The following is a 27,310-nucleotide window of genomic DNA, read 5'->3' as shown; positions in this document are numbered from 1 at the left end:
ACTGTGTAGCCCCGCCCTAAAGCATACCCTGCTTTATGGTCTGTTTGACTCTAAATGGAGCATCATTTACTAAATGAACATCATGCTGTATTGAAGAAGACTTGAAACTTAAGTTAAGATTTTATGGACGAGCATGGGAGGAAGTGAAATAAAAGAAAGGCAGAAGAAAAAAGAGACTTAAAACAATATGTATTGGAAGACATACTTTAAAATCAATTAAATTCCAATTATTTCAATAAGATAAAATATCCAAAATGGAAATCACAAGTCAGTAAGAGCTCATAATTTAAGGGTATTTTATTTGGAAAGAAATATTCATTAGTAATAGGGAAAAGTAGAAAATGCGTCTGACATGCTTCTCAGCGCTCCATCATTCTAACCTCTGCTGATTAATGATTTTCCACATCATAAGCTGTTCATGTGCACCAGTAAATTACCAAAAAGATTATGAGTCGCTCTGCAGATCAAAGAGACCAAAGTGGAGTTTAATGAGGCAGAAGTGACATTGTCTATTTATGTGTCCTACAGAAGATCCTTTGAAGCGCTGTGACCGGAGTCGTGTGTGGTAAATGATGTTAACATCAGCATATCTTGTGTTATGTGACCCAAAAGTGTCAAAATAAATCTAGAGAACATAACAAATGAGCTAAAAGGAGTAGAGAAAGATATGGAAGTTATAAAATAAAAATAGTCTTTAATTAATCTCTTGAAAGTTTATTAGTCCTCATTCACACAAAACTTTATAATTATAAATTCTAGTTTCTTCCAAACGTATAATAATGAATAACAGGATATGTGTGCAAAAGTACATGTCTGACATCTACAGTAAAATGATTCGTTACGTGTGATGGTAAAGTCACCAAAAGCTTAAAACAAGTATGCCTTCAAAGAATGCTTGAAACAAAGTGGATAAAGAATATGGATTATATACAAACACAAAATCTAGTTTGAAGCTTTAACAAACATATTTAGACCCTTTAAATGAAAACTTCAACCCATTCCTTCAGGTGGTCTTTGGCGGGGGTAGATTTATGTAGCTGGCCTTCAGAGTGATGGGGTTCTCGTAGTTGTGAGCTTCAGTACAGGGAATTCCCTTGTTGGGATAAAAAAAAAAAATGATTGAAAACAACTTACCCATAGTCACAACTACAGGAATAGTTTGTCTCCAGGCAACGCTTCACTCTCAATGAGAACAATTACAAAAAGTCACTCTCTCAGACAAACGCTCCAATAAGACTTCATTAACTACACACACTGCCAACCAATCATAGTATTTATTGCATTCATCAGGATACGCCAAAGTCTGAAATTGGAAACTTGGACAACAAACAAACATTTTGTCACAATTACTAACTTTACATGAACACTAATATTACACTTGTATTCAGAATATGGCAATATTCCTAATTTGACACGGGTCAAGACGCTCTTTGCGTCCTTTGTGAAACCAAAAGTCAAAGTTCTTTTTTTTATTGTTCATAGCTTAAATAAGGTCACAAACGTTGTCATTTTCAGCCAAACATTGTTTTTTTACAAAACCTAAACAAGTAGTTTTGTTTTGCCAATTTGTATTTGTTTCAATTAACTTCATTAACCTCATGTTTAAAACTGTTTTAAACTGCAAACAATGCCAAATAATTACGTTTCCCCTGAAATGTAATTGAGAATGAAGTTTCATGGTATGGGAACATCATTTTGTAAGAGACAGGGATGGCATGATCCAACATGTTCAAACATGTCTGGTACGTAACCAACTCATCACCCTTCTCTTCCTGCTTCTTTGACAAGTGACCTCATATGTGCAGCGCGGATAACAGTTAGTTGGATATATCGTGTGATTTTAACACCAGTGGGGAGTAAAATGATTTATGATTTTAATAAGTATGTATATAAGGTTTGCAGATACCTGGAGTTGGTCATAGTCAGAGGCCGGCCTGGAGGTTTTCAGATCAGTGTAGGTGCGTTCTCCCTTCAGCTCAATCTGCTGAGGAAATAGAAAAAGAAAGAAATCTTATTGATCCAGTTCATCACACTGACATCTTCCTTCATATTCATGAGGATAAACACATTTAAACTGATTTGACATCGACAGCCAAGACACATAAATGTTGACTATGGCTTTAGGAAAGTTAAGGAAAAAGTGATTAAACAACTCTTACTCCAGCATTGGATTTTTATCTTGTGCATGTTGTCAGTATATCAGGATGTGGGAGCAATATTCAATACCACGTCTGATTTTCACTACTGTGTACTGTCAAAAGAGTTTCTTTCAAAAGATTAAGTTAAAGGAAAGTAAACTGTGATTAGTAAAATTGAGCTTGAGGTTAAGTAAACTGTTCCCAGAGGTCATGAAAGAATGTCCACGCTCAAAATAGCATTCATTTGTTGCATGCGTGTCAAGAAAAGATTAGACATCTTCAGTAACAGAAAATATTAAAAGTTGTGAACATTTTCCCTCATTTTGTTTTCTGCATGTTATCCTTTCTTATTAGGAAAACTACAAACTGCTTTGATTTTGAAAATCAATTAGACCGTAATTGTTTATTTTGTGAATGTTGCAGGGAAGAGACTCACTCTTAGACATATATCACACGTTTAAAGATGAGTCACCCTGACCTCTACAGTCAAACAGAGAGGACGAAGGATGTCAGCGAGACGAGACGGTGACTAGCAGAGGATGTCAAAACCTCTTATCAGATCTTCTCTATAAGTGCTATGCGGGGGGGGAAGTTTCTCACTGTCTGGCCGTCATTTACTTTCTCTGTTTGAGGTGAGAAAATGTCACTTACTTTCAGCCTCCTGGAAATACTTGGGGAGATAAGAAAAACAAACAGAGAGGGAATGTTAGCCAAAATTACAAGGAAACATTTTTCTTTTTTTTGGCACCGAGCTGCAGATAAATTGTCAGCTGCTACAACAACTACAACATCTTGATGTAATATTAAAGGAATAAAAAGCAATACCTCCAAAACAATGTGAGATGTGTAAGAGGGTCAAAAAGGCATCAATGCAGTACAAATACATCGTTACCTTTGATACTTGTACACATCCACAACAACAGTCAATATGTAGAGGACCAACAACACTCCACATATGAGGTATGGAACCGCCTCAACACAGTGGCTGCTGCCTGAAAAACAGAATTAGAGCAGCAGATTAAGAGAAAACCCTAACTTTTATTTGTTTCTTTTCCACCTTGTGACATGAGATGTAAGATATCTTCAATCTTTCTGAGTTATTTGGCAATCAAGCCCTTTTTAGAGAAAATATGTTTTCACAAGTCAGCGATTTCCTCATTACTTAGAAGTCCTGTCTTTTTCCAGAGAGGAACATTTTGCAATAAAGGCAAACGCACAGTTGGTACCATTCTGTCCGGCCCCCATATTTACTCAAAAAACATTACTTTTTATTAATTTAACAGTGTAGCTTTACTCCACTTGCCCTCACTTCATTTCCTTTACTTTGCAGCTGTACTTCACCTCACTTTTCTTTGTAGCTTCACTTCGCCTCGCCTCACTTTACTTTTTACTTCACTTTTCTTTAAGACTTCACTCCACTTCACCCCACTTTACTTTGTAGCCTTACTTCACTTGACCTCACTTCGTAGCTTTTACGTTACCTTTCATTACTTCCCTTCCTTCACTTTATTTAACTTTTCCACTTTACATTGCTTCACTTTACTTTGTAGCTTCTCTTCACCTCACCTCACTTTACCTTGTAGCTTTACTCAACTCCCCCTCACTTCAATTGAGTTTACTTTGTAGCTTTAACCTTACCTTTGATTACTTCCCTTCCTTCACTTTACTTAACTTTTAAACTTGACTTCATGTTTCCTCACTTTACTTTGAGGCTTTACTCCACTTCCCCTCACTTCATTGTTCTTTACTTCCCATCTGTACTTCACCTCACTTCAGCTCTACTTTGGTTGCCTCACTTCACTTTACTTTTAGTTAAGGCTTCACTCCACTTCACCTCACTTTACTTTTCTTTTCTTTAAGGTTCCACTCCACTTCAGCTCACTTTACTTTACTTTACATTACTTTTCTTTTTGGCTTCACTCCACTTCACCTCACTTTACATTACTTTTATTTAAGGCTTCACTCCACTTCACCTCACTTTACTTTTATTTAAGGCTTCACTCCACTTCACCTCACTTTACTTTTATTTAAGGCTTCACTCCACTTCACCTCACTTTACTTTAATTTAAGGCTTCACTCCACTTCACCTCACTTTACTTTACTTTACATTACTTTTCTTTAAGGCTTCACTTCACATCACTTTACTTTTACTTCACTCACTTTACTTTACTTTACATTACTTTTCTTTAAGGCTTCACTCCACTTCACATCACTTTACTTTTTATTTAAGGCTTCACTCCACTTCACCTCACTTTACCTCAACCTAACTTCACTAAACCTCACTTCAATACTTTTATTTCACCTTTCTTTACTTCCCTCCTTCACTTTACTTAACTTTTCCACTTTACTTTACGTTGCTTCACTTTACTTTGTAGCTTCTCTCTACCCTCAAGGCTTTACTCCACTTCACCACACTTCAACTTACTTTACTTTGTAGCTGTTTTTCACTTTACCTTACTTTGCAGATTTTCTTCACCTCACCTCACTTTACTTTTTCGGCTTTACGTTATCTTTCCTTACGTTCCTTGACTTTGCTTCACTTCACTTTACTAAGTAGCTTTGCTTCATAGCTCTTTGTCACATTACGTTACGACAAGTCATATCATATTATTCACAAGAATAACAAAATAGTACCCAGAAACAGACACTGTTTCCTGTTTCCTTGTATTTAACTGTAGATTTTATCTTGTTAACATCCTTTTTGTCTCAGATAGATTCCATTCATCAGCAGGTGAATCATTATCCAGTGTATCGCATTTTATTAGATTCACCGACAGTTTATGAATCAAAAGTCTCGACTTGAGGCACAATCATGATGAAGTTGAAATCTGTCAACCAACCCAAGCTAACAAATTTTCGTTATGCTAAATGCTTAAAATGTCACCTCACTTTACTTTGTAGCTTTACTTCACCTCACTTTAGATGACTTTGTAGCTGCATAAAGTAGCTTTACTTTGATGCTTTACCTCACTTCACCTCACTTCACTTTGTAGCTTTACTTCACTTCACCTCACTGTAATGTGTGGCTTTACATGATCTTTCCTTACATCTTTTCACTTCACTTTACTTCACTTTACTTCACTTGACAATGTAGCTTTACCTTGTAGCTTTAATTTACGTCAACCCAATTCACTTAAATTCATTCATTCATGAATGAATGAACATGATATCACATGTTATAAATAGTCCCCTCCCCCCCAAAAGAATCCCAGAAACACAGACACTGTTTCCTCTTTTCCGTGTACTTAACTGTAGATAGATGGCTCAGATAGATTTCATCATCAGCAGCTGGTGACTCATATTCCCATGTATTCGATTTCTTATAAAGCATTGGTGTGTGTTACCTCTGCACGTCTACCTGTATTGGCGATGACCTCCAGAGTCACAGGTCTGGACCTCTTGGAGCCCCTCTGGGTTCGAGCTTCACACAGATAAGCCCCGCTGTCCTCCTGACTGACCTTCAGGACCAGCAGATCTTCTTCACCCATCTTAGTCAACTGTTATGAGGGGAGGTGATAAATGTTTGAGTTAAAAGCTAAAGTTAGGCCTTTTTTTTTGAAGGGAAACAACACAAAAGTTGTACAAAGGTTTTTTTCATTGTTTTTTAGTTGTTTTTTATGACCTGTGCATAGATCTCTTATCCTAGTATGAGAATACTCTTAGAGTATGTAAGGCCAATTTCCAACATTTCAGGAAATCGAACACTATATGGTCAAATATATGTGGACACCTGAGCATTACAACCAATATTTTATTGTTTAATATCTGATCCAAAAGACATGACCTTGAATCTGCTGCTAATGTTGATTTTTTTTAACCTGGCTGCTCGGATTTCTTCCCATTCAGTACCAAAAACATTTAGTTATATTTCTGTCTGTATATATAATATTTTGTATATTTTACTTTTATTTTACTTATTTAATATTCCTTACTGTTTTATTAATTATTTATAATACTTGTTTTGATCTTGTTTTTTACTATGTCTCTTGTTTGCACTTTACTCTCTGCTGCTGTAATCCTGTAAATTTCCCCGCTGCGGGACTAATAAAGGATTATCTTATCTTATCTTTCTCACAATTTGCATTCCAGTTCTTCCCATAAACCAGTAAAGTTCTTCAACACCAAACTGGGAAATAATTTATCAATGGACATGTACGTGTACTATTGTCTAATATGTCATCATATGCTGAAACACTAAGAACCCCTTAATGGAGCTAAGAGGCCGAGTTCAAACTGCAACAAACGGCTCCATTAAAAAATCCACAAAAAATATTTGTAAAAGATTTGTCCACAAACTTTTGGCCACAAAGAGTAGATGAAATAAATATCTCCATCAATGATCATACGCATATAAAAAGTAGCGAGCTACACATGAATCAATAAATGAAAAGCCTGATAAAGTAAAATACAATAGGCCGGTTGTTACCTGGCCTCTGTCGACTCTGTACCAGGTGTAGAGGCTCACAGGTGGGTTGGCATCGCTCCAACAGGTAAACGTCACAACGCGGCCCTCAGAAACTGGAACTGACGTGCTGAGCGTTGCCACGATAACTCTAGGAGCATCTTGGGAAACAGATGGTGATATTTGGTGTTAAATAACAGTTGGCAAAATAAAAGGGCAGGCTTTGTGAAAAGTCGTGAAAAGTACATTCAGTCAAGTTATATACAAATTTGAGGTATTGAGCTTTAATTAGTATTTTCCATTTTCTGAGGTTAATATTATAACTTTTTTTGTCAATACAATTATTTTTTATTTGTACAGCCCAAAGGAGCCACTGCCTTTGTAGTCCAGTACATTTATTTAATTTAACAATACAAAAATATTACAAAATAAAAGCAATAAATAGATAATGATGTAAACGTTTAGATAAAATGAGACTTTATTGACACATGCTACCACTAGCAATATATATAAAAGTAATTAAAACTACCCTCTGATATAAAAAAACCTTAAATATACAACTGCATCAGTAATTATATCCAATTATATTTGTTCATTGGTCAGAGTTTAGTTTTGTTCAAATCATCACATTCAATTAGACACACTCAACAAACTTTTATCATGCCTAGAATTTGAAAATAAGTTTTCGGACCTGCTTTAAAGTTTAAAGCCAAATCAGAGTTTAATAATTTGCCTAATTTATTAAGATTGATTACTTTTTCCCATGACTTAAAGATATCTTCAATTGCTTATTTAGAATCTACCTGTTCCTGCTTTTGATTGTATTTGCCTTCATTTCCAGTAAATAAATAGACTCAATACTTTAAAATGATGTTGTTTTATTATTATTATTATTATTATTATTATTATTATTATTATTATTATTATTATTATTATATTATTATTATTATGTTAATTATTTTTTAAATTATGTATGTGTTGTTTGGGATTGGGATGGAAAAAGAGCATTTTTGTGATTTTCTTTGTTTATGTTATAATATAAATGTTATTCTGTCGTTGAATTGTTAAATTTATTAGCATTATTTGATACTTTTTTTTGCTTAAATGTTTTGTTAACTTCCATGTTTAATGCCTGAGGACCCCATTAAAAACAAGATGTTTCATGTAAACGGGTTAACCCAATAATTACATTTTGCAATAAAAATGAATATACATTGTTCTCCAATAAAACATTCTGCACAATTGGTAGTTTTACTTTCTGCATATGTTGATGTTCATACTTTTACACTTAATGCCTTTTAATTGTAACAAAGTATTATTACTTTACTTTAGTACTTCTACCAGCATTATATCTCAAACACAGTACCACGGCCTGCAGTACAGCAACAAAGGTACTTTGTGTCATGCTTGCGGCCGTAAAATTCAACGGTTAATTACCTCCGTCAACACCAAGTTAAGACAAGTTCAGCTCTTCAAACACTGACTGCTCAAAGAAAAACTTTGTGCCAAATAAAAAATCCCCTTCAGGTAAAGTGAGACAAAGTCATGTTGAAACAAGTCGACCGTATTCACAAACTACATGGTATTATGGTATTATGTCTAACGCATTCATCCACTTAATGGGCGATAAGTCAGCGTTGAATGAAGGAGGCAGGAATGAGGAAGCAGGAAAGGAAGTGTCAAATGTGTGAGTTAATGATTCAATCAATAATTCAGTCAGCACTTACTTGGTATTATTCAGAAGTTCCAAAACCAAAAGATCAAATTCCATTTACTTTAGTACAACTTTAAGGGTTCATTACTTGAGTGGTTCCATTTTATGCTACTTTGTACTTTTACTTCACGACAGTTCACAGAGAAGTATCCTTTTTACTCCGCCACATTTACTTGATAACTTTAGTATTTTCACAGATTCTGAGTATGAATTAAATAAACAAATAAAATACGATAAGATTAAGCTGCTGAAAAAGTATATAAAGAAGATATATGTGGTATAAAATAGTGTCAGCTACAACATTTAAGTGATATTTACATCGATAATTATGATCAAATAATATGATATATGTTTTTCTTTCCTGAAATGGACTATTGTGCATAATAAGTGCAGGAATTTTACTACTTTAACTTAAGTAAAAGATCTTCGTACGCCTTCCACCACTGCCTATGAGCCTCGACTTAAATTGTTCAATTTAAATAATATAAAAACACTGAAGTGATTATATATATATATATATATATATATATATATATATATATATATATATATAAATACAAAAAGCCTCAAAACAGTTTGAGGCCAAATAATCCAACATTTCACATTTCACAAAAAATATCTTCCAATTAATTTAGTAAAACTTTATTATTCATTATATGTATGTATGTATATATATATATATATATATTTATATATATATATATATATATATATGTATATCTATATGTATATATATGTATGTGTATATATATATATACATACTGTATATATATACACATATATATATATATATATATGTATATATATACATATATATACATATACATATATACATATATAAACATATATATGTATATATACAGTATATACATATATACACTATATATACATATATATACACATATGTATATATATATATATATATATATATATATATACATATATATATATATATATATATATATACATATACATATACATATACATATACATACATATACATATTGGCACTGGTTTATCTTCTTTATTACAGTTAGGTAACTGGTTCAAAAAAAGGGGTCAGGCACCTTCAAACGGTCACAAAATGATTAATGAATAATAAAGATCTACTAAATTAAATGAAAGATATTTTTTGTGAAATGTGAAATGTTGGATTATTTGGCCTCAAACTGTTTTGAGTTTTTTTGCAAATTAAACCATCTGGAAAGTTAATGTTTTATATTTGGTGTGTTTTATAAACTCTACACAATTTGTTTTTGTGTAAAATCTTAATCCAACAATAAATTCTGTTTGTTAATGAAATGTGGAGAGTATAAAGGGGTTTCCTCTGAATTGTAGTGTAGCAGAAGCAAAAGTAGCAGAATAATATAATTAACTTGATTCAAAATATTCTAGTAAATTACCTCAAAATGCTGAAGTACAAAACTTGGGTAAAAGGACCGCTCTGGTTTCTTTGGACCACTTGTACTGAGAGGTGTCGTAATGTATACAGCTTTTTTTATTCATTTTTGGGGTTTATTTAATATATAATATCTAATTTATTTGTCTTGCTTTTATCCTTTTTCTACCCGGCTGCTCAGGCTGTTTTATTCTGCTGTTGTAACATTTGTATTTCCTCCCATGGATCAGCAGCATCTTTAGTAAATCATTGATCATGTTATTACTATGTTTATGTGGCATTTGAGCCTCAGCATGGCTCATATTACTGCAGACAAGCACTGAGTGTCTCACACAGGATGTTGAGTCTGAGAGTGGTTGCAGACGGCTGGCTGCTGCCCCCTTTAGTCAGCGGATAGGAGACGGAGCAGGTGACGCTCTGGTTGTGGTGGTCGGCTGAAGCGTTGAAGGTCAGCGTGGACGTCATCATCGTCTGATGATACGGACTCTCCTTTTTGTAAAAGAGAGAGGAAACCGTCTACATTACTAAAATGTTGATGATATAAAAGATAAAAACTGTGTATAATCTTTTTGAATAAAAATAATCTGTCAAAAAAATACTGCAACAAAACATTACCAGGAAAATAATAAAAATACATTTGAATTGATAAAAAAAAGCATGATTATTAACAATTGAGAAACTGTAAGGTAAATTAATTAGTGAACAGTGGAGGAGGAAGTTCTTTTCAAGTAAATTAAACGGTAATATACTGCATTAGAAATAAATGTTTGACATTATAAACATAAGTTCAAGTATCATCAGCAAAAAAACAAAAAATAAATATTTTTAAAAATATTTTAAAAATAAAATGACTTTTGAATGAATTGTTTTATTTTGTATTCATTCCCTATTAATAACATTATATTAAAGTGATATTATGACACATGTAAGACAGCAGTGGAGCTTAGTTTAACCCCTATATAAAGTTGGGTAGTTTAATCTTATATAATGCATCCAATTTGATAACAAGATTATATGGTTGTTTATAAAGTAACTTGCAAATATAGTTTTAAAATAAATGTTATACAAAGAGATATCGAAAATTCCTTCTTTAAAACTATTGAATCTAATAGGTCAACAAATGAAATAAGAATTTAGCAACTTTATCCAATGAACAGATTTATATTCTGGAAATGTTTGTAAAGTGGCACAGATAAGATATTTTATTCGCATATTTAACATTTTCAGGAAAAAAATATACAATGTTATCAACTGGGGAAGTTTCATGATTCATGTTACATTTTAACATATTAACCTGTAGCTTCTCCCATGAACAATACTTTAGTATGTGGTGTAATGCCATTCATGAATGAATGAATGAATGAATAAGCGCTCCTTCACCTGCTGCATTTGCGTCTCTTCCTGCCTGGAGTTGTCCCGGGGGAGCCAGGTGATGGAGGGGGGCAGGATGGAGCAGGGCACCAGGACTGAACACTGCAGCCTCACCTGCTCTCCCTCTGACACCTGACCCACAGGGGTCAGCTCTGGGGGAGGAACCTCTGTGGATGAAGAATCAGATATATCAAACAGGGAAGTACAAAGATATACAGTTAGAGACACAGATTTGAACTTTAACAAAAGTCAGAAAAATTATTCAGACATCAAGTTGTGCTTTTGCTAACACACAATTTAATTTTCATGTCATTTGATGGTTTGACTTGATAACAGAGATATTTTATTTTCTGAGTTGGACTCTTTTGTGGAAAAAAGAATCATAATAATAGAACGTATTAATTCAGATGTTTCCTAAACGTTTTTTTCTAGATACACCCTTTTTAAAAATGACAAACCATTGAGACACAATTCACAAATGTATATTGTAAGAAGAGCAAATTTATGCATAAATAAATGTCCCTCACCATTTTTGTACTGTCATTTCCACATTTACTTATATTATCTTGATAATATAAGTATGTATATGAAAACCAGCCATTTAGAAGAGATATACGTTTGTACATCTTTTTGTTTTATGCCTGTGTATTTGAAAACATTTAGACATTTTTGAATCTTTATTAATGAGACCAAATGAATTCATTCTGACGGAGTAAACTCTTTCTTTTTCAAGCCACCATATATGAAAGACACCAGCCTTTCATATTAGGTTGAATGTTATAAGTAGGCTACAAATCATAACAATAAGAACATTTAGGCTCCCCCATGTGGCTCAAAGGTGTACTGCAGATTTCACTGTTAAATAAACGACTATGGAGGAAATCCTGCAAATGTATCTGCCGACCCAAATTAAATCTCCTGCGACCCAACTGTAGGTCCCGAACCAGGCTTTGGGAGTGACTGCTTTAAAAAAATAAATAAAATGAACTCCATGCAAGTCCCAAAACATGATTCACTTAGATTATTTCATTTTTGTAGGCTGCTCCTTCCAGTCTCATCTTTTTGTCTCTTCATCTAAACATACTAAAACAAACATATATATATTCTATCCTTCCTCGCCACCAAACACACAAACACAAGTCCAACATTAAGTGATGAATATTTTGGGCCAACTTCTGATCTCTTCATCCATTCATACCTGCTGGGATGTTAATCATGACGCCATTTCTGAAACTGAACTTGAGGTTGTTCAAACAGTCGATCCTGAAGAAGTACATGTCGCTGAAGTTCTTCGGGAAGCTGTAGAACATTGTAGTGCAGTTCTTCTTTGTCAAGTCCCCGAGTGTTCGCCCCTAAAAGCATGAAACTTTATATTACATTTTTTGTGAAGGATCAGAAAGTTTCTAAAGATACCAAGTATGTCTGGCTCAAGTTTAAAGACGAGGATGACTCAGGATCACGCGCTCAACAGCCTGCGGACACTTTAATATCAAACATGTCTATCCAGATATTTCATACACATTTGCAAACTTTAAAGGAATATGTCAACAATTTTTCTTACCCAAAGTTAGAGGAGATTGATTCCACTTTTAATGTCTGTACGTTAAATATGGAGTCAGGTTAGCTTAGCTTAGCATAAAGACTAGAAGTAGAGGGGAACAGCTAGCGTGGCTTAAACTCAGTTACTAAAATGTGATATCCTGTTTCTTTAACCCAAAAACAAACAAGTTGACAACTTAGTTGTTACAAAGTCGAACTTAAATCATTCCTCCACTGTGTGTCACCAAAGTACAGCATTTAGAATTGCTACACAAAGCGGTTTAGTCAAGGTGCTTAAGTGTTGTTTCAGAGATTTACATTTATGTTGTTGATGGAAGGATTGCGATCAGTGTAGTAGGGAGGACCGAACATGTTTCCTTTACTCCAAATGCCGCCGTCTGAGCAGTTTACGATGTTTGCTTCCAGCTCTTTGGGGACGTCGAAGTGACACGGGACATCGACACAGGAGTCACTGATGCCCATGACCTTTTGGGGCAGCGTCACCTCCCAGGTTTTACAAAAGACAGCTGGAAAGGGGCAAAATGTACACCTTTATAAAAATGCAGATTTAAGGCTTTAAAATCTTTTATTTGACTAGAAAAAGCAAACAAAACAAATCTGTACTTCCACCTTTTGAAATCAAGTGACATGAGCAAACAGGAAACCACTGACCTTGCATCAGAGCGATGAGCAAAGTATCAACCGCCAGAACAACACCCATCTCAGCTGGACGACATGAAAAAAGTTTAAATTTAAGATGAAACATTCACCTTTTAAACAACAACAAAAAAAGAAGTTAAGTGATAGAAAAAATTACAAAATGGACATGAACTAAAGCTAAAAAAATCTGCTATGATGTACAAAAAATAACAACAAAAGAAAAAATGTACTCCGACAACAGTTGAAAGATAAATACATTCTGGAAAGCAAATACAAATATATGACATTTTGTGAATGTTGTTATTTAATGGAACTTAAAATAAAAACATTAAATTGTACAGCAAATGCAAACTTCAAGAAATTTGAAATAAGTCATACAGATGTAAATTCCCACTCATTTCCAGAGAGAAACGTTTCAATTGTTTTCAAAACACAACATTTTGAATTAATCAACAGACATTAAAGTAGAGTTATTTAGGAAAACCTAATTTCCGACTTCTCCTCACACATTCAGATACTTTTACCTGCTGATGAGCAGTTCACCCAAATCAGAGTTCGATGCAGTTGTGTGTCTGTGCAGTGAAAGAGGAATGTATATCTTTAAAAAAGGAAGTTAGGAACATTATTTCGTCTGTGGTGAAATCGTGGCTGTGCTGTGTGGTGTTTGTGAAATCATGTTAATTTGTCTGTTTGACACAATGCAGGATTGGAACAATAGGTTTTAAAGCATTGTTCACTGACATTACAAAAAAATAATATTTTTTAAATTACCTTTAGGGGCATTTGGTGTGTTTTATTTAGGCTCAGGTTTGAAATGTCTGCAGGAAAAAAGAGTGTAAACTTTAGAACCGGAAGATTAGCAATAGGGGACAAAACTTTCACAAAGGCAAAAATCTTTCATTATTTTGAAAAGGGTTATTTTGTAATATTATTATCATTTAAAACACTGTGTATATATATATCTACAGCTAGTGGTTGTACTTAGCCACAGTTATGCTAACAGAATTGATGCTAACACACTCACACTGACAACACTGTCAATGTTGACGTTTACAAATATGATGTTCACAATGTTCATACTGTTAGTTAAGCTGATTATGATAATGTTTTCCAACTAAACACAAAGTATAACCACAGATAATGTGAATGCCAGAGAGCTTTGCAGGTTATTGGTCACAAACAAAAGCAAAATTCCATTATCCTCCATTGTTTTGTGGTGGATGCTGAAATCTTGACCACTAAAGGTGAGCGTATTAATTTCTGCACACACATATTCAATATATAGCAAGGCTTTAAAATCATAATAAAGCAACTCCACTTTCTACCACTAGAGGGCAGCACAAGCAGCTGAATTAGATGTTTGCAGGCCTGTGTTTGAGCTGCCAGAGTGCAGCATTCGGAGACATATCGACTGATGGGGATCTATATTTCTGTGTGCATAACCCCAACCCCGACCAAATGTCTATGATTAAATACTTATGAGGGCTATAAATGACATAATGCATTCCTCCGTCCAGCACTTAAACACACAAACTCTTACTATAATCTTTATCTATACACTTTAATCTTCACCCTAATCCCCCAAAAATCATAATTGTAACTCTCACACACACAAACACATCAACAGTGTTTGTACTATAAATGTGCACATCTTGTAGAATGTATAGAGCCTTCTAGAGTTAATACATTTCTTATTTTAATCTTTAATCATAAGTAGAAACCATGCTTTTGAATTAGTAGAGATTTGTCCAGAAATCTTGAAATATAAGGTGATACTAAACATGTCTCTTCTGTAATATGGGATATCTGACATGCTGTTGTTTGTTGAATGACTTCCTCTCTTTGTAATATCAACATTTTTGTCGTGATCTTTTTGCAACATCAGGAGGTCATGTGCTCTGTTTAGAGTGACCCGATTGGCCGAGGGGACAACGAAAGAAGGAGGAACATTGAAACATTTCTTGGAGGCAGGTGGTTTATTTAATGTGAATGGAAACCGTTAATGACCCACTTAAGGTTGCAGTAACTCCCTCTGTTTTCTGGGGCATCACGTTGTGCACTTCAGGGCTTGTGATTCATTTATTTTTTAAAAGGAACATCCAGGAATTGATCTGCATTCATGTTGATTGACAGAAACAGCTGAAACTGAGAATGAAAAATAACCAAAAATCTAACACTTTTACTTTTGCTCTTTATTTGTTTCTCTTTTGTTGTTATTACTCCAGAGTTGCACCAGCAGTGCTGCCCCTCTGTGCTTTCTTTCTTCTTCTTTACTTTCTATTCCTGGAAGCCTATATGACTGTTTACTGTCAACAGCAATGAAAAGTTTATGATGTGTGGGAACAGAACATTAGGTTGCAATCAATATGAAAGCACTTCTACTTTAAAAACTTCATCAAAGTCCAACATGCAGCACAATGTTTTCCTTGTAGAATAATGAAGATTATCTTGATTTATCTGTTTTAATAACACAAGGTCATCGGCCCTGCTGAGAGGAAGCTGATTGGCTCTCTGTCTTTGTATATTTAACGCAAGACGGTCATCCACATGTTTATGTGTGTGTGTTGTTTATGTGTGTGTGTGTTTATGTGTGTGTGTGTTTATGTGTGTGTGTGTGTTTATGTGTGTGTGTGCGTGTAATACAAGGAGACAGAGTGAGTGTGACTGTGCGAAGGAAACGAGAAGCATTCAGACAGGAAGATGCAGCCAGACACACATGACAAAAAAAGAGAGAGAAAGAGAAAGAGGAAGGGTCTATGTGTGTGTGTGTGTGTGTGTGTGTGTGTGTGTGTGTGTGTGTGTGTGTGTGGGGAGAGAGAGAGAGAGAGAGAGAGAGGAGAGGGTTCACACACACACACACTCATGTCCGGCTTTTGGCAGCAAAACCGCTTGAAGTAACAGAGGTACTGAGGAACTTCACTGTGCATGAACACACATACACACACACACACACACACACACACACACACACACACACACACACACACACACACACACACACACACACACACACACACACACACACACACACACACACACACACACATATAAGAGGCGTCTCCTCTTCTGTCTCTGACCACTGAGACTGAAGCAGATGATATGTAAACATAATCTGAGGAAGAGGTGGTGAACATTTTTGCCTGCCATCAAACTGCACAATTGGATATCAGTCTGCTTTTCCGATCCTGTCTGTCGCAGATCAAACATCGTTGACTTTTGACTGATAAAGGTGATGTAGCTCGGAAATAATAAACACACATGTATAATGTAGCGGAAGAATGGTGCAATTATATTTTGACTAGTATCTGAAGCTAACGCGTGTTTGTGATGAAAGTGTGCAGCAAGAGTCCATCACCTTTACACGTTATCCTATCACTGAGAAGGGAAAATGCACTGTGTGTAAAATAATGAATGAATTCTTTTTTTAAGCTTTTCTTAAAAAGGTCGTTGTCATGTCGATTCACTCTTCTTTATCACTTAATCATTATTACTTCTGGTTGCAAAATACCAACAGTGACAGTGACTACGTCCACTTCTGGGTCAGGTAGATGCTGGAAAATAATACTTGAAAATATTTGTAATATTATATATTATTGTTGTGTTTTGCTTTTTCAGAAAACAGCTAACAAAAAAAAAGTTGTTTCCTTCTCTTTTTTTTTGTAGCTTTTAGTGGCTTGAAAAGACCAAACTTTTACCCCATTTTAGAAAAAACATCAGCAATGAATTTCTTTTTCTTTATGTCCTTTATTTTCTATCTCAGATTTATCTTGTGAGCCCTTCAGGGGGTCCCGACCTCCAGGCCGATCAGGTCAGAAGGTCAACAGACATCAAGTTGTTGGTCACATGGAACTATTTCATCAGCGTTTAGATGACCATATTGTCAACATGTAGTTAGAAGCTGATTTACGATTAAGAAAAAAGTCATTGAAATGAGAGAAAGCACACAACAATCATGGTTAAATTTATCCATGACCTCTTCAAAACACTCTCTGTGTTTGTGAAGTTAAAGTTGTCATTTTTCAAACATTGAAGCAGTGAGGTCTTTGGTTCTTTTGGCCGGAGCTGCAAGCAAAACAAATCTGTGGCTTGTTGGTGTGAAAAGTCTAAAATGGTTCAGAACAGGAAATCTTTATTGGGTTCAGACCATTTCTTCTTTCCACCACAACAAAGACTAAATCTGCTTTATTTTCTCTTGTGTGAGTGTGAACGTCGTTATATGTCTTTCTTTTTCAATTTTGATTTGCGAAATTTTGCACGAACAAATTACTTGTGATACATTTGACTGCTAATTCAATGTTTACATAATACTCTTGCAGACAGTGGGAGAGTTATTGTAATGTTAAACTTACGATTAGTTCTAACTAACTTGATTAGTTCCCACCACAGCGCAGTGACTGATGTAGCCCACACAGCGGTTGGAGCTTCGTGGTTGTCTGGAGCGGACTGAGAATCAGAATAGAAACAGTGTTCGTGGTGAACTGCTGTTTAATGAGCAGCGGTGGGCTCATAAATGTGTTTTTCCTTCTGTGGTATTTTGTTCTGCTTCCTCTCGACTTGCCCAGAACAGTGATGCATCATGCCAAAATCTAATGCCAACAACCAAAACAACAGTGACACAGTCTAATTCGTTTCTTCGCCCGTTTAATTTGAACATGCACATCTGCTGGGAGAAAAAATCCCTTGTGTGGTCGTTCTTTGTGGGAATCATCCTCTGGTGGACAGGAAGTGATGCGTAAACACTGAGCTGTGAAGTAGCGATGTGTTTGATAAGTTAAAACGTTGCTGGCCTCGCTAGTCGGACCCAGAAATATAACGTGACCTTAAGAAAGACAGGAAATGACCTCGACCTCTAAACAGCACATCACGGGCTAAAGAGTCTGATGATAATTCTCTGTGTTGGTTTGCTTTACACATAATTATACCATCGATTGTTACATTTCTTACATATTTTTTTATTAAATTACTATATATTGTACATGAAAGATTCCAACTGTTCATCACAGTTTTCTTCTTTTATTTTATTTTATTCACAAAAAGTTACTTCCGCCTTTTTCAACTCCTTTTGCTCAGCGGACATCTTTGTGTTTTCATCGTAGCAAAAGCACAGATGTTACTTGTTCAACGTATCTTCTTCACAAGTGTGTTTGTTTGATATATTGGTAAAAAGTTATTCCTCATTTTAGTGCGTTTTCCGCAAAAAATCGAGCAACAATTATCAGTTTCTGCTCCTTATATGCATACGGTCTTATCAAAATAATCATCTGTCTTCACAGGAAAACAACTTAGTTTGGTTTAGAAAAAGGCGGTGAAATACTAAGTGAGGTTTAGGAAAACGTTGTGAAATACTTATTTAGGTTTTGGCAACAAAACTACTCGGTTATGTTTTTGAAAGGATCGTCATTTGGGTTAAAATAAACACGGAAGTAACGTAACTACATTACGCAAGTTACGTGACTAATAAATTAACAGTGACTTCTCGTTTCACACGGAGAACGAACACATGTCTCCTGTAACTTTCTTTATTGACCAACCACCTCCACTACCAAGGGCCCTGTTTGGGCTCTTGTATTCTCTATACTTTCATGATTACGTGGATAACATACGAAATAATGTTGCATTATTTATTTTGTAGGTATAGCTACAAATGCTGGATGACACCAGCCTGTTCTCGTAACAATAACAGTATTTTTTTTATTTAAGTGTCCCAGAGTAGGCAAAATATCAGGACCCTGAAAATGAAACAGCTCATCATCTTCATTTTCATCTTAATTAAAAACATAAACATCACGAGTGCAACCTTATGTGGCTGAACGTAAGGAACATGTTCAGCGTGTCACAAGTCTGAACAGACTTCTCACTGCAGATATTCTGACTTGTGAAAGCAGGAAAAGCACAGGTGGAATGAATGACATTAACGGCGGCAGCGTTCCATGTAAGTGAGTTTTAGAAGCTCGTAAATAACAAAATGTTCCATTGAGAAGTGACAATCACCTGATCAATTACATCTGTGATGCTTGATGAGTCAACATGACTGCTAATATAAAAAACTAAAATATGATTTATCAAATATCTATTACTATATTTTATATTTTATATTCCTTTAACTTCTGTGCTACTTTTTTATCTTAGATTATATATATATTTTGTGTGTGACTAAACATATTCGTATGAGCGTTGTTGGAGGAAGCCTGAGAACTATATGAATTTTTCTAACTGTTGTGCATTAAAGACGAGAAACTTCTTCTTTGTTATCATCACAAACTTATCACAGGTGCCAAATATTGTGCAAGCATCATTTTATTTTGTTTAAATGTCCTGCAATGTCTGAATCAAAACGTGAGGAAAATAATAAATGAAAACAAAAAGCCATAACTTTAACAGATAGATGTCGCCAGCAAAGGGTAAACAAATACAAATCATTACTCAGACTTTCTGTAAGTGTTTGATCCACCTCCTGCACGCACATACTTATTATTTCATGCAGTGGATTATTGTAATTATCGTGTTTCACAGTATGATTACTACCTGTCTCAGGATCATGAGTGTTGACAGCCAAGCATTTAAAATATGTTGGTGCACAAACCGAGTCTGTTTCGCACGCACTTATTAAAGAAATAGAATCACCTATGGCTAATCAGAGCTCAACGAGCCTCACTCAGTTTCTCTCCGTGTCATTTCTTGAGAAGTTGAGTTGTTGCACGATTTTCTTTTTTTTTCCTTTGCTGCTGGTAAACCGCAGTGCAAGAGTGAAACGTGAAAAAGGAAAGCAAATGTTTAAATATTGTAAATGCTGTAAATTATTATCACAAATTTTTAAAATGTTGTAAATGATCAATATGAAGTCCCTTTTACATGCTAGACAGTAAGAATTATTCCCTTTTGTTTTTAAAGAGCAAGGTTTTTAAATGTTGGACATGCATTGAGAACTTTGCACCATGTCTGCTTGAGCATCAGTTTCATCAGATAAGCATGAACCCCAAAGCAAAAGACAAGACGAGTGTCAGATTGTGGTAAACACTGTTATCGTGAATCATATACATGACGTATTTTCTTTTCACATAAACCAAAGTGTGTGGTATATCTTACATTTTTATCTAACTTTATTCAGCGGCTAGTTTAAAAAACGATTTTGTCTCATCCGTTTAAGTGATTGACATCGATTGGAAAACTTCCTGCTCAGTTGTATAATTATGCAACTAGCTTCTCATACCAGTCATCAGTGCGGTCATATGAACTGTAACGTCCTCTGCTTTGCACTTTGATGGTGAAACTGTATTTATCTTGCATATTAAGTTGATACTTAAAAACGCGAGACCATCTTGCAACCAGCCTCGACGGCAAATCCGGTGTAAAGTCATACCCCTCTACATCTGATGCACCTGCAGAAACCACAGCCATCTTCAAACCCTGCCTTCATTTTTATCTCAACTATACACCCGTAAAGATGATCGCATCTCGCACTTTTTCTACTCTATTGTGGTGACACAATCTGGTATCAATACCAGTATGGCTGGTATCAATACCAGTATGGCTGTTGCTGCTGTTTAAGATAAAGCTGCGTTTGTTGGACACACAGAGACAAAACTGATATTTATCTTTTTTAGTAAGAATGCAAATTACAAATGTTAGACCTGAGATGTTACAGAGATATGTTATTAAACTGTCGTGGAGGTTTTGGAGTTGGAGTTCAACAATTACGCAAAAGGTTCATCGGTTGTCTGAGTTGCAGTAAAAGTACCAGGGAACATTAAATAGTGTGAACAGATCAATAGCACACACCCATGAATGCTTTTTAAGCCATAACACACACACACACACACACACACACACGTGCACATAAATATAGCATCATTTTGGCATATCTAGAGACACGGAAGCACAATGACTCAGTTGGTTATATCTGACTTGTCACGCACACACACAGTTTCATACTGTACTGTACATCTAATGTCTATTTTTATAGCATCATTTGCAGATTTACTCTTGTGACTAAAACAGTTTGCTCGTTAGAGAGAAGTGTTTCTTGCACATTGTGATATAGTGAAAGTCTTGAGTGTTTTTGGCACGAAAGTAAAACAGGAAGTGACCCAAACCCATGCTGCGTTCAAACACTTTTTAGACCATCTTTGGTTGCCCTTTAACCCGTCCTCATTGCGCTGCTTGAAGAGATAAAACAGGAAGGAAACACGGGGAGTTTTCTTTGTAATGAAGATGTTGAATAGTTTACCATAGAAATAGGATATTCTAATGATCTGTTGGATGAAGCAAGCTCACCAGCTTTCATCTTGCGTCCAAATAAATAAATTTAAGATAAAAATAAAAAGTGTTTAGATCAAAACAGATCATTGACAAACTTGGAAAAAAACACTGTGTTGTTATGATTTGGGAAGCTGTAATTTTGTGTTTTCAGCTGATTTAATTGACATCGATTTTTTTTTGCAAGTGTGAAACGTGTAAAAGGAGAGCAAAAAAAAAAAATACAATTTAATTTTGAAGTGCAAAATTTTTAAATGTTGTAAATGATCAATATGAAGTCCCTTTTACATGCTAGACAGTAGGAATTATTTCCTTTTCTTTTCAAAGAGCAAGGTTTTTAAATGTTGCACATGCATTGAGAACTTTGCAAACTTTGTTTCATCAGATAAGCATGCAATCATTTGTGAAACTGACGACTCACTCAAAGAGGGTTTCGCAAGAATTATGTAAACGCCAGAGATGAAGATGATTAGCAATAAAGGAGACGAGTGTCAGATCGTGGTAGATTTTGCATGTGATCTTTCTTTATTCTGTCATGTTTAAAAAAACATAGCTCACGTCGCCTTGATACATTTCTTTCCTCGTTGTCTGTTAGAAACTGGAGGTATAAGATCAGAAGCTTAACATTTTGATTTCCTTTTTTCCAGCCAAACAATGTCTCTCAACGCCTCCCTTCCCATCCTCAAGCTTTCCGAGAATGACCAGGCGACAACGATGGACATCGCCGCCATCATGGACAACGTCTCCATCGTCCTCTACAGTCTGACCATCGTGCTCGGCATTACGGGGAACTCCATGGTGATCTGGGTCGCCGGATTCAAGCTCAAGGTGGATGAGTTAGAAATAGAGAAAAATATGTATTACTCTGAAGCTCTTTGTCCTTATCTTTGGTGCATTGGCCTTCTGGCATTCTGGTCAAATAATTCATGAAGTTTTACTCTCTGTCCAGCCATGTCGGTCTCTGGTGGCTATTTAACAGTGGATAAAATGTTCAAAATTTAAATAACCTTGGAAATGACCTGTTTTACTATCAGAATTTGATCAATTTGGTCCGATAACATTTGGAAAGTCTATGCACAATTGAGTTATTTTATGTTTTTTCACTATTTTGCAACCTAATTTTATTTACCAGATTTAGCCAATCATTCAAATTTGGCCTGATAAAACATTGTTTCTGTGGTGTGACACAACACATTTATCCGTGCTTCACAGATGTGTGATTCAGGAAGAAAGCTGTTAAAATATAGAAGCAGTGTTTTTTTTTTAATTAGGAGAGTGATATGCAAAATGTGACAAATAGCAAACTCATTTCTGCTTTTTGCAAACCAACTCGGTGCCTGTTAATCTCAAAACCAAAAGAACTGATTTCTTCAGCTGTGGATAGCAAACCTCTGTCTCCATTGCACTTTAAATCTCCAACTGATTTAAAAAAGAGAACTATGTAGAGGGTTCTTGGATATTTATGTGTTAGCTACGTATTAGACTGAGGCTGAAGCTCACAGCTGATGATCGATGTAGAATGAACGGAAACAAGCAGCCATGTTTGCACATTGCAGGGTAGAGCTAATTAGCCCTAGCATTAGAGTACAGCAAATAAAAATATGATTGCATGTAATTCGTTCTTTATCTAAGGCAACAAAGTACTTGATTATATTTTGTAAAAAAAACAGGAAACCGTCGATAGTGTCCCAAAATGTTGTAGAGTTATTAAGGGCGAAAACAGAGCCGTTGATGGGAAGCTGTACTCCTCCACCGAACGTCACACGCAGGGACATTGATAGAAGACGAAACACAGGGACGTTCCACCTCCCACAGCCAATAAGAACGGAGAATCGTGGAGCCTCGATTGGTCTGCATTTGTGACATTTTCCCCTAAACCTAAATAAATGTTTTTGTTGCTTAAACATAATGTAAATTGTTTCCATGGTGCCAATGCGTAATTATAAAATGTTATGGGCCATCACCTTGTAATGCGTTAAGAGGTTGTTGTCATTTCATGCATTTCTGTGGGATCAAGTTGTTTTTTTAACTGATTCAACGACCTTCGCCCTACGTAAACTTCCGTAGACTCATTTAAGAAATGACGAGAAACATCAAAAGCAAACGTAATCAAAGACTAAACATATTTCACTTAAAAATGTAATACTAAGTAATTCTCCTCGTTCCTTCTTTATTCCCTTTCCTTGTTTTCTTCTTCTCTTCTTCCTCTGCAGCCAAAGGTCACCAATGTGTGGTTGGTGAATCTGGCCATCGCGGACCTCATCTTCTGCTTCACGCGAATCTTCTCCCTCATAAAGAAGCTCCTCAACAACAACTGGCCCTTCGGCACCTTCGTCTGCAAGTTCAACGGCTTCTTCAAATACGCCAACATGTTCTGCTCCGTCTTCCTGTTGGCCGTGATCAGTCTGGACCGAGCGCTCTGCATCTGGAAGCCCTTCTTCACCAAGCAGCGACGAACCCTGTGGGCCGCCAGGTTGGTGGCCGTCCTGGTCTGGAGCGCCGCTATCATCTTCAGCACGCCGTACTTCATCTACCGCCAGGTCTACGTGAAGAACAACATCACCAAGTGTTCTCTGGAGGTGAAGGAGGACAACAGCAACACCAAACTGGTTCTCTACGTCATCCGCTTCCTGTGCGGCTTCCTGTTACCCTTCACGGTCATCCTCATCTGTTACATTCTGGCGGGAATTGGCATCCGGCGCACCCGCCTGTCGGGTAAGTCCCGCCCCCTCCGCATACTAGCCTCATTAGTCATCGCCTTCTTCCTGTGCTGGGCGCCGTACCACTGCCTCCTGCTGGTGAAGATGGTAGACAGTAATAATGCGGTGGTGAAGATCTGGCAGCCTCTGGCGACAGGTGTGGCCTTCTTTAACAGCTGCGTGAACCCGCTGTTGTACTTCTGCATGGGGCTGGACATGAGGGGGCGGTTCAGGCAGAGTCTGGCGGCGGTGTACAAGAGGGCTCTGGCGGACGACACTGATGGACAGACGACCCAGTCCAACGAGCACTCTCTGGATGACAGCGGAGCGTGGAAACACAAAACTGTTGTCGTGGCAGACAACAACCTTTGAGTCTCTCTTCAAGAACACAGCTTTGAGCATTTGAGGTACATACTGATGTTTCTTTCATGCAGTTATATCGTCTTTTTTGGGCGTGCGAATTAGATCAAATCGCTCAGATATGATTGGATGGTTTAGAAGTGGCCGTGGTTTAACACATAGATTGACAGGAAGACAACAAGCTAAAAATGGATAAATCAGATCTCCACAAAATCATACTTTTTTTTTTACTGGATACGTTTAAGATTATGTCCCCATAATTCAAGTTGAGTCATCTAATATATTTTATTTATTCAACACTCAGAGAAAAGATACATTTTCTCATAGTCTTCTATACAATCAAACTTATTTTTGCAACCAGAGGAGTCACCCCCTGTTGGTCAGCAGAAAGATTGCAAGTTTTAAGGCACTTCAGCATTGGATTCACTTTTCAGACCTGGAGGTTGCCGCCTGGTTCATACACTGTTGTAACATTGTACATAAAGTAGATTATTTTTACACTTGATTTCAATTTATTTTAGTAATGTGTGAAATTGTAGAGATCTGAAACTTGCGTTAGATGCATGTTCCATCACAACTGACTCACAAATATCAGCATGCAGTCCAGTTCCTGTTGGTGTGTTCAAATGCGATGCCATCAGTCAGATGCAAACACTTTAATGCAATAAACAACAGCATACATATTAGTCCTTTAAAAGTGCTAGAGCCTGTTTGTCTTTTGTCAAACAAAAACAGGACTTTCACCAAGGAAACCACTGTCCATGTCCCATGTGAGACCCAGTTTTGTTACGTAACTTCCGAACTTTACAAACACATTAGCGTAACAAAAGTAGTTATTTCACGGTACAAACTTAGGTATTTTATCCTAAGCCTAACTAAGTTGTGTTAGGTAAATAACATAAAAACTAAGTTAACTGACGTTGGAAGTTTATTTTGGAAAGACAGTGAGTCACGAGACAAACGAAACAAAAACAAATGTGACGTAATAAATTTACTTTTAGTTTGAGTTGGTTTAATAGAAGGAGGTTCTGCTCACAGCTGCATTACTGCAAGTTATAAAATGTGCCTTTCTCTCTCAGAAATCCGTATGTACTAGGAAAAAACATGCATGGTCTGGTCCTTTAAAATCTGAGACTTTTTAAGTATTATTTACTTTTTTGGGTGCATTTGAAAATTTCACTTTTGTAAATATTTCCTGGACCTTACAGTGAGCAGACGGAATGGCTGGATGTTGACATACTGATTTTCCTGTAAAGTTGGGTTTTGATGCATGTGATTAAAGTCACAGATGGAAAGTGGAACTGTGGTGAGTCTGGTGGAAAATGAAAGAAGGCAGAGGGGAAGTGAGACTTTTAAAAGGAAAGACAGTAATAACTTGGCGCTGTCTTGTGTACAGCGGTCAGACTGAAGGGCATGTGGATTTAAACTGTCCATTAAATCCATTTGTAATCATCTGTTACTTGGTTTTACCTGCACATTTTTTGTTTGCTACCATCAGAGATGTTCAAAGGGGTTTAAAGAGTGTGATTGTAAGCTTTGTGCAGAAGTGGGCAGAGCATTTATGGCTTTTATGGGACAGTCATGCATTTAAATGATAATAAAATTAAGCCTAGAAGCACAATGAACATCAGTCCTTAGCAACCGACTCATAAAACACAGCTGGACCTGCTCTGTAGATCACTGAGATACACGTATGAGCGATCAGACTGTTTATCTTGAGCTCAGCTCTTTAGGTTTTATGGTATTTCTGTTCTGCTGTGTGCTCCGTAGCAGCTGCATCACGTTGAATGTTATAAAGCTCGCAATGTTACACTTTGATTTTTCCTTTCTACTTGTTTTGTTGTACATTTCTGGAACACATGTTGTATTAATTTGTAAATATGATTATAGAGAAACTGTGATATGAAAATAAAAGATTTTCAAGTTGTAGGAAGTCTGTGATTGAACAGTTTATTTGTGCAAAAGGTGTCAACGCTGGGTGCCAAAAGCTGCAATAAAAAGCTCTTGTAGCGTCTTTAACACGCTGTTTATTTTCTGTCTTTGGACATAAGTGTTAGTGATGTAGAGAATTTTAAGAAACTACCATATTGCAAGTTTGCTGACCTTCTCCCAAATACAGCAACTCCTGAACAGACTTCCTGAACAAACTTCCTGAACAAATTCAAGAGCATTGTATTTATTTTTACTGTCTGGTCAGAGCAGAAATGATAATCACAGCCATTTACTGCAAGCACACAAATTATTTAAACATTAGAGACATTTCTTAATCACATAAAAGAGCCCAAGAGGACATCTTGGGTTGAATAAATCAACTGAATGCTCCTACAATTAGAAACTTTAGAGGAGAAGCCGACTATATAGATGTGTTTCCATTTTGTTTGTCAAGAAAATTTTAGGTAAAGTTTTGAAAAGTCGCAAAAAAGTAAATGTGGATATGGTTCTCTCCTGCAACTTGATTGGATGCTGTCTGATTGGTTCAATCAAAGTGGATCTGGGGAATTACGAGTGGACTTGTTGGGAATAAATTACGTTAACATTAGTTGATTTAATCATTAATATGGTGTGTAGCAGATGTTCTTGGGTTCCCAACCGGAGTTTCATTCGACAATGTAATGTTTGAGATATTTTTTCAACCCCACATGAATATATGAGTCATCAGACAGAATACATGCAAATAAGCAATCAAGTATCACAGCAACAATGCAAACTCGGTTCGATATGAAACAGTGTATTGGAGGTAAAATGTAGCACCATACAATAGAAAGTGCCATT

General features: G+C 36.1%; 2 protein-coding genes across 3 annotated transcripts; one reads left to right on the top strand and one right to left on the bottom strand.

The window, feature by feature from the left end:
* Positions 1-326: 326 nt before the first annotated feature.
* Positions 327-13,801, bottom strand: si:ch211-171h4.5 (myelin-associated glycoprotein). The gene is made up of 12 exons (XM_054605568.1): positions 13,748-13,801; positions 13,236-13,289; positions 12,882-13,090; positions 12,223-12,376; positions 11,034-11,191; positions 9,986-10,142; positions 6,565-6,701; positions 5,497-5,635; positions 3,031-3,130; positions 2,790-2,808; positions 1,907-1,984; positions 327-1,093 (listed from the first exon to the last, which is right to left on the bottom strand). Exons 2-12 carry the CDS (start codon positions 13,282-13,284, stop codon positions 1,004-1,006), a joined length of 1,290 nt encoding a protein of 429 aa, XP_054461543.1. The 5' UTR covers positions 13,285-13,289; positions 13,748-13,801; the 3' UTR covers positions 327-1,003.
* Positions 13,802-16,320: 2,519 nt separating this feature from the next.
* On the top strand, positions 16,321-26,483 carry LOC129096904 (C3a anaphylatoxin chemotactic receptor-like). Of its 2 annotated transcripts, none has more exons than XM_054605597.1 (3): positions 16,321-16,452; positions 22,127-22,307; positions 23,693-26,483. In XM_054605597.1, the coding sequence occupies exons 2-3, from the start codon at positions 22,134-22,136 to the stop codon at positions 24,548-24,550; spliced, it is 1,032 nt and encodes a 343-aa protein (XP_054461572.1). In that variant the 5' UTR covers positions 16,321-16,452; positions 22,127-22,133; the 3' UTR covers positions 24,551-26,483. The 2 variants fall into 2 exon arrangements, with proteins under 2 accessions (XP_054461572.1, XP_054461573.1); XM_054605598.1 differs by lacking the exon at positions 16,321-16,452 and adding an exon at positions 21,617-22,083 and having other exon boundaries at positions 22,167-22,307.
* Positions 26,484-27,310: the final 827 nt, after the last annotated feature.

Source organism: Anoplopoma fimbria, chromosome 10, assembly GCF_027596085.1.
Source record: "Anoplopoma fimbria isolate UVic2021 breed Golden Eagle Sablefish chromosome 10, Afim_UVic_2022, whole genome shotgun sequence".
Classification (NCBI taxonomy): Eukaryota; Metazoa; Chordata; class Actinopteri; order Perciformes; family Anoplopomatidae; genus Anoplopoma; species Anoplopoma fimbria.
The sequence above is the reverse complement of the archived record's forward strand: the minus strand, read 5'-3'. Positions and strand labels throughout refer to the sequence as shown.